The sequence below is a fragment of the Chenopodium album genome, chromosome 16 (genome assembly GCF_948465745.1).
Source record: "Chenopodium album chromosome 16, dcCheAlbu1.1, whole genome shotgun sequence".
NCBI lineage: Eukaryota > Viridiplantae > Streptophyta > Magnoliopsida > Caryophyllales > Amaranthaceae > Chenopodium > Chenopodium album.
Window position 1 is genome coordinate 39,730,993 of NC_137849.1, and position 13,053 is coordinate 39,744,045.

The 13,053-nt window shown below is 32.2% G+C and overlaps 1 protein-coding gene and 1 long non-coding RNA gene across 3 annotated transcripts; one reads left to right on the forward strand and one right to left on the reverse strand.

Moving 5' to 3' along the window:
- The first annotated feature begins 7,048 nt into the window (after positions 1-7,048).
- LOC145586494 (uncharacterized) lies at positions 7,049-8,096 on the forward strand. The gene is made up of 2 exons (XR_014100961.1): positions 7,049-7,304; positions 7,659-8,096. It is a non-coding gene; the product is annotated as an uncharacterized LOC145586494 (long non-coding RNA).
- Positions 8,097-8,329: 233 nt separating this feature from the next.
- LOC145586493 (histidine--tRNA ligase, cytoplasmic-like) lies at positions 8,330-13,053 on the reverse strand. Of its 2 annotated transcripts, none has more exons than XM_081643339.1 (4): positions 12,731-13,053; positions 9,971-10,252; positions 9,471-9,611; positions 8,330-8,783 (listed from the first exon to the last, which is right to left on the reverse strand). In XM_081643339.1, exons 2-4 carry the CDS (start codon positions 10,214-10,216, stop codon positions 8,457-8,459), a joined length of 714 nt encoding a protein of 237 aa, XP_081499465.1. In that variant the 5' UTR covers positions 10,217-10,252; positions 12,731-13,053; the 3' UTR covers positions 8,330-8,456. The 2 variants fall into 2 exon arrangements, with proteins under 2 accessions (XP_081499465.1, XP_081499464.1); XM_081643338.1 differs by lacking the exon at positions 12,731-13,053 and adding an exon at positions 11,069-11,206.

Sequence of the window (13,053 nt, forward strand, 5' to 3'; positions counted from 1 at the left end):
TTTTTTTCCACCCCCAAAAACCACCCCAAATTTTTTTTTCTCATCCTCAAAATCGATCATACAGATATGATTATGGAGATTTGGAGTAGTTTCAAGGATAGGACAAAGGAAAGGAGTGGTTTCAGGGAGGGGGGAAGAGATCTAAGGTGCGTGGTTTCGATGCATAATTAATCAAATTCTACTCATCTTGTTGTCATTAGGGATATATGGTGAATTTTTGTAAAAACTCAGGGGTATATGGTGAATTTGAAAATTTTCATGGGTATATGGTAAATAAACAAAAAAACTCAGGGGTATATGGTAAAAAAAATCGTTTTTCTTAAGTATTTTAATAATGGATTATGTTTATGGGTAATTATGATAGGATAGTTTTTTTTTTTTAATTAATTTTTAATTGTGGGTAAATAATGTAGTTTTTACAAAGTAGAAGGGTATTTTAGGAAAAGCAAAATATCGACGAAAAAGTCCTTTCTCTTTATATAGTAGTATAGATAAACCAATCACTATCATAACTAACTCCATTTATCCATCATCATCACTTGGGCGCTTATGTGACTCTTGTATTCTCAAATCAAACATCCTTGTGATAATAAGAAAGTAACTAATGTATACATAAACATATCTCAATCAAAGAGAAAAATAACAATAATGCTAGAAGTAAGCATAACTAGTGATTAGCTGCTAACACAGAGAGACTGTTAATTTGTTATACACACCCGGATGCAAGGTGCACTTAATTATCTAATGAAGGGAAAAAATTTAACCTTATTGCGTTATTTATTAAAAAAAAAAGATTGAACGTCGTCATAGGGTTAGAGGTGTCAAATCGGATATTCAAGTCGGATTCGAGTCAGATCATGCCAGTTTTAGGTCAAATTCAAGTCGAATCATGTCTTTTTTTCTTACATACAAGTCGGGTTCAGGTTGGGTTGAGTCAAGTTCAATTCATATTATGACAGGCTTTATATCTTTTTGGTTGCAGTTCAGGATCGATTCGTATGTTTTTGGGTCAGGTAATGTTTTGGGTTCAGTTTGTGTCAAGTCTGGTTACAGACAAGTTTGAAGCAGGTAAATTTCGGTCAATGAACTTCAGGTCGGGTCATTCTTAGAATTTGGTCAACTTTTAGTCAGGTACTCAGGTGTAATACCCCGTATTTTTATACGTATTTTAATTTAAATAAGTATTTTGTGAAGTATTTAAATAATTCAAAATGATTTATTTATGGCATTTTAATTATTTATTTTAATAAGTTTGGAAATATTTTATAAAAGGAAAGTTTTATAAAAGGAAATTTTTATAAAAGTCAAAGTCAAAACAAGTTTGAATGGGGAAAGGGATTAGTAAGGATAGAAAAAGAATTTAAGTCTAGGAGGGTTTCTAGAGAAAAGGGGGTATAAATATTCAACACAGGGGAAAAATTAAACTTTGCTCAGAGTAACCCAAGGTAATTTTCTCTCCCTTCTCTCTTATTTTTTTTTTCTCTTTCTTTCTTTTCCCATTTCCTTTTTTTTACATGGTCGTCACCACCACCACGCACCACCGGCCGACCACTGCAGCTACCAGCGCAAGCGCCAGCAGCCGCGGCGACACCGGTGGGCGCGGCAACAGCCCAATCGCGTGTTGTGGTGGATGTTGCTGCTTGCGGATTTCCGAGAAAAAGAAATTATATTTTTTTTAATTCTTTTGCTTTAATCCTAAATCTAATTATTAATTATGGGTTTTGTGATGATTTTCATGATATTTGATTATAGGTATTATGTAAATAAATTTTCAGATATGATTTTTAATTAAAAAGCCTCAAATTGAAAACCCTAGGCTTCTAAATTATTGTATATTAAAGAATTGTGATTTAGGGTGGTTTAAATCTTTGATTTGAGGGTTTTAAAACATATTACATCAAGTCTTAATAATTTAATAAAGCTGGAAATTTTGTTAGTAAGCTATAATTAAGTTTCTTGAAGGAATTTTTTACTACCCATTAATTGGGATTAAAGTAAGGGGTTTTAAATTAATTTTCAGCTTGGTTTAAATAAATAATGAGTGATTTAATAAGAGTATATATTGCTGGAAATTTGTGTGGAATAGAATTTAATATTTCTTTATAATTTTGGATTGTAGGAGACTTCCAAGTGAGTGATTTTATATAGTCGTGGCGATTTAAAGATCGTATTCAAGGTACGTTCGCGTACTTGGCATATAATTGATGATGTATGAACATGCTAGGCTTTGATTAATTGATTCCGAATAGAATCATGATAGCTTTAATTGGAATTTGTGATTTGGTTTATATTGGTGATTGATGAATTATGAAGCATGGATTATTTGTGATGGATTGATGATTGGAAATAATTAATTTGGCATGTTGGATATGAACCACACTTTTATTATTGGCATGATAGAGAGCATGTTTAATCAAACTACATGTTTAATTTGGTTTGGAATATTGAAAAGGAATTTTATTATGGTTCATATAATTTTTATTGATGCTATAAGCATGAGGAAAGAGTTATTTAAGTGTCTATGGACACGAGGATTAAATTATATTTTGGTCCCTTAGTGCACTTAAGGTGGTTCTAACACCGACGGATAGGAATTTTGGCGCATTATGCGTTTAAGGTGTCTTTGACACCGAGGTAGATTTAAAAAGGGTTCAACATTAAATATTATGCAGTCGCTAATTATTCAAGAATTAAATTGATATGTTTGATTGTTTGAATAATTATAATGATTGAGGGTGTTATGTTTTGAGAGTCATCAGCAAGTCTAATAACATGTAAAGCAACGTAAAGTGAAAGAGATTACGCACCAAAACTCTTGGAACGTATATACCTTGAGTATGAACATATGGAGAGAGTTATGCGACTTTATATTTGACCATAACTTCTACTGGGAGTATAGGTCACTACATATTCCTTTTTATTATTATGCACAGGAATTCCGCCACTTACGAGTGGTTTTTTTATACTGGCACGGTTAGCTCCCGTGTTAGTACCCCTTTATTAGGGCAGTTTAGGAGGGGGGGACTCGTTCGATGCGTAATCAATGCTAAATGAATAAATTAGTTATTTATTTGAAGGTCATGTTGTATGCTTGTAAACAGGTGCAAAATGGTAAGTTGTGTGATGATAGGTGAAAGCATGTTAGTGTGTTTTATTTACGCTTATGTACTCAACATTGCTGATTGTGTGCTTGTATGTTTGTTTGACCTTATATTTATCTTGGCCCTATGATGACCCATTTCTAATGGAGATCGAGTAGTGGGGACAAATAGAGAGAAACTTTTCAGGTGATGAAGCATATTCATGATAGGCATGAGTGAAGAGCGAATCATGCTTAGTTTCCATAAGTTTATGATGTGGTTTATTGCTTTGATTATTTTATTATATTATGCTTGTGAGACTAACGCAAAGATTTTGAGTTGGTTTTGATAAGGGCCTACAATGGTTCCAAGTTGTAGGTTGACTTCGTTTTACTTGGTTTGTCTTTACTTTCGTTTGGTTGACTTTCAAAGTTGAATTGTTTTGAATGTTTTTAAAGATAGTCTTCTGCTGTGTGTTTTATATAGTTGCCTTAGCTGTTTTCACGGTGGCAGTAGTGTCTTAGATTTTCCTATTTTGAGTTTAAAAGAGCAAAACATGTATTTTAAAGGAAAGGATTTTCTAGGGTGTTACATCAGGTCTAGTCATTCTTAGAATCAAGTATAATAAAAAATAAAAGAAAAAATGTCAAATAAAATGTATAATATTCGCTAATTCTATTAGCAATAAATTTGGTAACATTTTAAAATTAACTTTTAGTTAAAAATTGAATTCCACGTTAGTTTTGAGTCAAACAATATCAATGCGGATCATTTTCAGGTCAAATCGGTTATAGGTCAATATTCATTTGGGTCGGTAAAAGCTGTGACAGGTTATAAATATAATCATTTTCAATTTCTAAACAAGTTGAGTACTAATCAGGTTCTGATCATAATCAAGTCGGGTCAAATCGGTTTTCGGTTAATTCAAGTTAATTACAAAAAAGGTTCAGGTAAAAAAATATTAGGTTTATTAAATTATCAGTTAATGTCGGGTTTGTTTCACTTTAGGTTACATGTCACTATTTTCACTAATTTTTCGGGTACAGGTCAGATACAAATCATTGTTAGTTCGAATTGATTTTTCAGGTCGGGTCATATTTTAACATTTTTTTTTTCATTCTTTTTTTGTAGGAAAATCTTGTTATAAATATTTAAAAGATGAATGTGTAAAGGATTTGATCAAATCATATTTATTGATATTGTTTATAGTTAGCAATCCCTTGATTTACTCTTTAGGTTGATAGTCAAAGATATCCCTTATTCTTAGCTAATGTATCTAGACAAGTAATCTAATGTATCTAGTCGTATTATATTGCTTACTCATGTACTATATATAATCGTGGAATCACATCAATATAATTACACTTTCCAACATTCGCTTTCCCATAACTCTATCAGAATGTATAATAATTTATTTATATATGAAATTATTCTTAAGGTTTGACAGGTCAATTGATTTATTTAATATGAGAAAAATAACATGAAAATTATGAGTATTATATCCATACACATAATTATATGTATGTGTCAATTTTATGTATATATATATAGATTCATGTAAGTTATTAATATATACTTCATAATTAATTATATAATTTGTTTCATGTTGAATGAACCCACTGAAAATAATAGATTCGCCACTGCTTATCATTATTCTTTAATAAAAAAATTAAAATAATACTGTATTATTAAAATTAATAATAACAAAAAAATGTAGACAAAAATTTCAAATTAATGAATATAATATATTCGACTCAGAGACTTCAAATTGCATCATATGATTGTTTCTACGTAGGCACGAGTATTATCTTTCTTGTTACCCTCTGGTACATCACAGAAAAGGATAGAACGTGATTAATATCATCCAAAATGTCAAGTTTTTCTTCGGAATCAACAAGAAGGCCAGATTTGGTAAACTCGGATGAAAGGCTGATAAAAATATACATTAGTACTGGCTAGGGCATTTATATATATAAGACATGAACACGTATTTAGTAATGATCGACTACTCTATTTTATTTTTTCACTTTGCTACTTGTGTTTCTTTTTTAAAAAATTTATTTTTAGGTTTTAGATAAATTATGCAGAAACTTAATATTAACAAAGTATATAAATTTATTTAATCAGCCACCAAAACCTAAAATATCATGCATATATACACATCAATCTACCCATTTGGCTGCTCCTTGAAAACCAAACAGAAGTGTGAATACCATATTTTAAAAAAATCATAATTAATAAGGGTCGAAAATTGGCTTAAAATTAGACTATTCCAAACTTAAATGACCAAGTAAACTAAAACCTATAATAGAAGTGTAAAATTTTGTCAACAACTACCGGTTAATCGAACACTTTAAAGAACAACTACTAAACTTTTTCAGACAAAATTATCCCAAAAACACAAAAAGTTTGAGTAGCACTACCATTTTTGGTTTTTCCGACTACAATATCAGGTTAAGAAATCTAATTACAAAATTTCCGTCCAAAAAACCCACATGAAATAACAAAATTGTCTCTACATTAACCTTAAATATTGGGTAGTACAATTCAATTGTAACAAATCTCTAAATTTGTAAAACCCTAAATTCAATTTTTTTTTTGACATAAACCCTAATTTTAATACTCCCTCCGTTTTATAATGTTAGTCCCATATGGAGTCAATCACATAAAATAAGAAAAGAAGAATATTTGTAATCTAACATTAAAGTACAAAATAATTCATAATTAATTTACCTTATATAAGTTTTTTGATTTTTTTCTTTGGGAAATCACAACTCATAATGCATAATTCACGCTAGAGATTTCCTTACTTGGAGCTATGTCATCAATCCACAACCAATTAATTAAAAAAAAATAAATTAAAAATAAAACATATTCAATATGAGTAGATATTTTTTAAACGCCCAAAATAGTATATGAGATTAACATTATGAAATGGAGGGAGTATTCAATTTAGAAAGTATCATATACAATGCGAAATTAAAGATAATTACCTACAATTGTGTTCGGGCACTGATTATTTTTTTTATTTTTTTTTACGGTAGTATTCCATTGTTGTCTTTATTGCAATTGATTGAAATTGTATAAAGTAAAGTAGTAAACTCCACCAAACAGAGATATTTATCGGACAACCAAAAATGATAGTGCCACTTAAATTTTTGTGTTTTTGTTGTAGTTAATTTTTTTAAAAAATTAATAGGTAGTTGTTTTCAAAAGTGATTATTTAAATGGTAATTGTTGACAAAATTTCCTATAAAAGTGAGAAAAGAGCTCTTTAAGTCATTAACCACTAATAACCAACTCATTAATTCTATATTAATTATATCGTACCTGGTCGTAACCACCCTCTTTTCTTCTAATTTTTTAATATCCAATGGAGTATGAATTTTCACAGTAGGAATCACCAAATGAACTATAGAATTTTGTCGCTTAATTTATTTATTTTTTTTTTTTTTTTGAAGAAACACTTAATTTATTTTGTGGCACGGTTTACATGTATTTCTTTTTAACCCATCCCATTTCGATAAATGCAAATATGTAACATTTAAAATTCAAGGTTTCCGTCAAAAAATAAAAAAAATAATAAAAAATTCAGTGTTACATTTAACACCTATTCTTAGTTTCTTACCATGCATGGTAAGACCGTGATTGCTAGCTATCATTTGAGATCTATAATCTGAAGACATATTAGATAACTAGCTAGGCATATATCTATTCTGAAGAAAAAAAAAATGTAGTAATAATTAGATTAAACAAAATACAGTTGGGGTTGACTGCCAACAGGCTATAAGACCCAGTGGCGGATCCGGGGGTACATAGAGTTACAACTGTACCCCTATTCTGGAAAAAAAAAAAAAAAAAAAAAATTAATAGTTAAAGAGACCTGTTCTCTAAGATAGGCGGTTTCTTTGGTTAAAATATTAAATGCTACACTTGTTACCTGTCACTCTGTCAGTCCCCATAAACAAGTAAAACTAAAAAACAAAAAGGACGCCTCTCTCTTTTTTTTTTGTTTTTGGAAAGAACGCTCTCTCTCCTCACTTCCTCTGTTCCTCAGTTCACACCACAAAACCAAAAAAACTAGATCTAAACTCACCGAGTCACCGTCTCCTCCGATTCTCCGAATCTGATTGCTCAGCGGCGCCTCACAAGTCACGGCCTTACAAGTCACCCACTCCGGCAGCAGCTTAATTGTTGAATTAATTCCTACAAGTGATTCTTACGGTAAGTGCTTTCATTATATCAATAATCAATTTAATAGTTGAATGCTTGATTCCTTGAATTAATTCCTACAAATTAACTTTTAATTTTATAATTTATAAGTCATTGTAATTCTGTTGACTTGTTTAATAATTTTTGGTTTGTTAATTTGTTGAATTATTGAATTAGTTTTAATTTTTCAATTTGGTAGTTGATTAGTTTCACTTTGAATGCTTGAATAAGTTGAAATGTTAAATTAGTTAGATTACTTAGATTATGTTGAATTAATTGCTATACTGATTGTTGAATTGTTTAATTAAGTTAGTTTGATTTAATTTTATATGCAATTAATGCCAAAATTTTGTATAAATTTGACAGAATTGGAGGATGAAAAACAAAAGTTTAGAATACTTTTGGAAGGGAGGTGGAGGGTAGGCTTTCCATGAAGTTAGTAGAAACCGAGAAACATGAAGATTATAAGCTAGTTTACTTACTTTTAAAACTAGCCTTGATTCTTCCCGTAGCAACCGCAAGTGTGGAAAGGGTTTTTTCCTCGATGACTATTGTGAAAAACAAATTGCGGAATAGTATGGGTGACCAATTTATGAATGATTGTTTACTTACATTTATTGAGAGGGACTTGTTTTTGCAAGTTAGTGATGATGATGTAATTAATCGCTTTCAAGTTATGAAAACCCGTCGTATGCATTTGTAAGATTTAATGTGTCACTTATGTAATCTTTGTCTTTTTATTATTTGTAATATTTATTGGTATTGAACAATTTTTTTTTTCTATTGAATTATTTTTCTGCTTCATATTGAGTTCGTACCCCCATTGTCCGAATCCTGGATCCGCCACTGATAAGACCTATAAGGCTATAACCACAGCAGGATGTTTACATTATGATACGAATCTATGCAGTTTTCAGTACATGGATCATTGGATCAAACTCAGTAACTCACTGTCTTCCCAGAATTGAAGGTAGCCAATCAGTTTTACACGAAACAAAATGAAGAAATCGAGAAAGTTACAAGATCCGTGCAAAGTGTAAGTGTAAATGTCTATGATTCACATTAATCATTGATGTATGAAGAATTAGTAAACCCAAAATTCTTTGATAAAATGGACCACAATTTCTACTGAACTATGCTTGATAGGAACAAGCTCCTGATGTTTCAAGATGAGGTCTCTAATCGTTTCTGAAGCACCTCAACCATTTTATCCCCGGGAATTTCTTCCTCAGTCTTAGCCTTCACATCCCTCAATTTCACAATTCCTTCTTTTAGATCACGCACTCCAACCATAACGGCAAAAGGAATCCCTGATGATTCTGCACGCTCAAAGATTTTAAAAACCTTTTTGACAGTTACATATTCTGCTTTTATTTTGGCTAGCCACAGTTCATTAACCAATTCAACAGCTAAAATCAAGTCATCTTCAACACTTTTGCCAGGTCGTGACACTACACCCACCGAAACTTGGGTTTCATTAGCGTGTACTACCTGCCATATGCAGTACATCAAATCAGGAAGCAGTTAGTATTGAAAGTTGATTGACCAAAAATATTTCATGAATGCACATTCAACAATACAATCAAAGCAACAATATATACCAACATATTCCCAGCAAAAGCAAAAAAGACAAAAGACCATAAACACACATCATCAATCCCTACTCTCTTCCCATCTTCTTCATCTAGGAAAGGAAACCCTAGCAAAAGAGCTTATATCTGAAGGTTTTTACTAAAGGACAATCTAAACAATATCACATGTCCGGGAGGCATTCTGGTTCAACTATGCAGTATGCCACTACATCAACACTGTTGCGTACTGGGAAAAGATAGAACTCAGTTACAAATAAATTATTAAATTTAACAGAATCATTGCTACGTGGAATATGGATACTATACATCCATACCAAAGCCTCCGAGGAAAGGGCTCTGTCACCAGAGCTGCTTGACGCACAAGGGGAGAAAAGTAAAGAGTATTTTATTTACATTATCCCAACTCAACCTCCCTTCTCGCCCCTAGGGGCTGGCCAAAAAATAAAAATATTATAACAGAAGAATGCACAGCAAAAGGATACATCAATTACCTACATATCATGAATGGCAGCAACAGTTATACCATTCAGTTCAAAAAATAGCATGAATCAAACAAGTTGTATTTAAGAAATTAATTTCAAATTACCTGGTTTTGATCTTTCTGGTTTTGCTCCATGATTGCAAATACACATTCTATTCCCAGACTACCACCAACTGAAGGAACCTGCTTTGAATCAAACATCCCAATAAGATTGTCGTAGCGTCCACCAGCAGCAATGGATCCAACCTGGCAGCACAAATGGGTGACTCATATTGATCATGAATCAGGAATGTGGAATAACTTGCCAAATAAATATAAAAAACAATCAAAATCCATAAATTTGAATTACTCTGTAATATGTTATAAATTCTTAATCACACCACAATACAGAGTATATATATTTTTTGTGCACTAGGGAGGCAGGTGGAAGCTATGTAGTGAGAAACAGCGAGTTACCGTTGCCAATTAGTTATAAACAGAGAAGGCCATAATGACAAAACAATAGGAAAGAAACTAACTTTTAACCTCATCATTATGTTTAAGTAAAGACAACACACACATATATATAATGAGCAAGGGTTCACAAAATTGAGTAAAATTTTCACCTGTGTGGTTCCTTTAAAGACAGCTTCAAATATCACCCCAGTATAGTAATCAAGACCTCTTGCAAGACTTAAATCGAAAACGATTTTATCTACACAGTTTGATTTCTCCAAAAGTTTGAATAACAGTTCCAATTCATCCAATGCAAGGGCTGCTCCTTCATGTTTCAGAAAATCGCTTCCTTCCTGTTTAAGCTTCAATAACAGCTCCAGAGGAGATCCCTTTTCTTTCACAAAATTACCTATCATATCAGCTGTCTCTTCAAGTAAACCCTTTTCCTCAACCTGCACAAGTTAAAACAGCTCATCATCAACTAATATATATCTTCTAGAGGAAAAAGCAAATATTCCATAGGTAACCAATGTCATTATATGCAACAATGATTTTTTATTAACAAATGGTACCGATGATTAAAGACTTTTCAAAATCCTGAAATGTATATTGTACTTGTCTTTCTCGGTAAGAGAGAGAGAGATATAGAGAGAGGATCAAGTCTCACCATCTCCCTTTTTACTTGCTCAAATGGTGCTAGAATTTGTTAAATACACCCGAGTGTACCGTACACCCAGGTAATTTGCTCATTAATTTTTGCTCATTTAATGAATGAGCAAATTTTTTTTTGCTCATTTATAAAATGAGCAAAATTTGATGAGTAAATAACCCGGGTGTATGGTACACCCGGGAGTACAGAACAGGCTCTCCCCGGGTGCACCGTACACCCAACTAACCCAAGGTTAGGTTTTGCTCTTCATTTGATGATTAAATGAAAAACATTCATAAAAATGAGAACAAAATATTTATGAGTGTACGGTGCACCTGGATGTATATAACAAATTTTAAAATATGAGAGGATGCAATGCTAAGGCCTCACTAAAAATTCTATCTAAACAAAAACAATGAAGGAACCCAGAATTCCAAACAACAATGCACTGCAAAGTAAGTTAAACTTTTAAGCATAGATTTATTTATAGTACTTCGTATTAAACTTCAACTATAACTGAAAATCACAGTAAAAACTCCCAACTTTGAATCAATTTTGGTTATTAACTATCAGCCACTACAAATAAAAGCATGACATTAAACAGCAAACACTATCTTGCCTATTTCATCTTGGCTTCAGTAAACAAAACATGGCGATTAACACGAGGATTGAATTTACGGAACTCAAGCTTCTCTGGAACCTTCCTAGGGTTCTTCTTAATCACATAGAAGAATCCAGTACCAGCCGACGAGACAAGCCTGATAAATATTGCACCACCCTTAGCCTTTCCCATTTTTCAAATTAACACCTTTCCCATTTTTCAAATTAACACACACAATAGGCCAATTACACCTGCAAATTGAGAATTTAAAGTATCAATTTTTGGTACTCCATATATAAATACAACAAATGTATGTTTGGTGAATAAAAAATAATAACCATCAATTAGGCAATCCGGAAAAAAAAAAAAAAAAAAAAAAAAAAAGTTTATTCATCAAATGAAGACAATAAACATTTGAGCAAGAATCAAATCGATCTGAATAACTTGTAAAATTTGCAAATTAATTAATCAAATTCAAATGAAGATTGAGAGAGAAAAATGAAAGAAGACAAACCCTAGTAATTGAGGAAAGAGGAAATTCAATGATTGAGTAGCTTAAGAACTTGTAATGAATTGGTAAAGTTGAATGAAGGTTGAAGCTTCAGGTATCAAATCTATCAATGGTGGGAGGCGGTGGAGGAGAGAAGTAGGAGTGAAATGGTGGGTCAAGTTGCAACGACTAATGGGCTACAGGCCTACAGATTGAATTTTCTTATTGAATCATATTGCATTTACTATAAAAGGTTTGAAAATTTGGCCCAAATAACTTCATGCTTAAAGAAGTCTAAAATTTCTACATTTCACAAAGAATTCCCAAGAACACGTAATGGGTTATTGGGTTGACAGCCTCTCCTATTACTACAAAAAAACCTACAACTATCATAACTAACCCCATTTATCCATCATCATTGCTTGGGCGCTTTTGTGACTCTTGTATTCTCAAACCAAACATCCTTGTGTTAATAAGAAAGTAACAAATGAATACATAAACATATCTCAATCAAAGAGCAAAGTAACAATAATGCTAGAAGTAAGCATAACTTGTGGTGTGGTAGAGATAAGGCAAGAAAACTACAATGCAAAGTAGGGCAGCCATGAGTATATGTATTCAGGAGGGTTATTGGTATAATATCTGATATCCGAAGACGAAGATTAAGGTGTTTAAGTACCCCAATAAAGAACGACTTTGTCAAAGGCATACAAAATATACTTATTCAATTAGAGACCTGGGAATGATGTTTATTCAACATGGCTTTTACATACCAAATCTTCCCAATTCAATGTTCTCTTTATTACAAGAGATGAGATGCTAATACGGATAGATTGTTATACATACCCAGATGCAAGGTGCACTTAATCATCTAATGAAGAGCAAAAGCTAACCTTGGGTTAGTTGGGTGCACTATTCATCCGCTGTATACAAAAAATTTCACAAGTGCTCACTCAATTGATAAAGAAGGCCGCAACTGACCTATTGGTCTTAAATAGTGTATGCATTCCGATTTCAGAGTAGTTATAATGCAACAATAATCAATTGAATCATGCAATTAGGCACAACAACCAAAACCCTTCAAATCAAAATCAAAGTGTGCAGAAACATAACAAATCAATTGATTCAATAATAAATTAGTAAATCAGAAATAAAATCGATAAAATTAGAAAAGGAAAGAGAAATCTTACAAGCCGCTTCAATGGAGGAGAGAAAGCTCACCAGCCGCTTCAATGGAGGAGAGAAAACTCACAAGCCACTTCAATGGAGAATCCAGAGACCAGAGTACACTTCAATGGAGGCGAGAAAGCTCACGAGGTGTTTAATGGAGAATCCAGAGAACGCTGCAATGGTGGGGTGAAAGCTCCCTAACCGCTTCAATGAAGAATTCAGCGTATGCTTCAATGGAGGAGAGAGAAAATTGGGAAAGTAAAAGTAAATGAAGTCATTCAAGTTGTGAAGGGAAAGGCCCAAATCCAATTTCAAATTGCTCTTTAGATTCAAACAATTGATT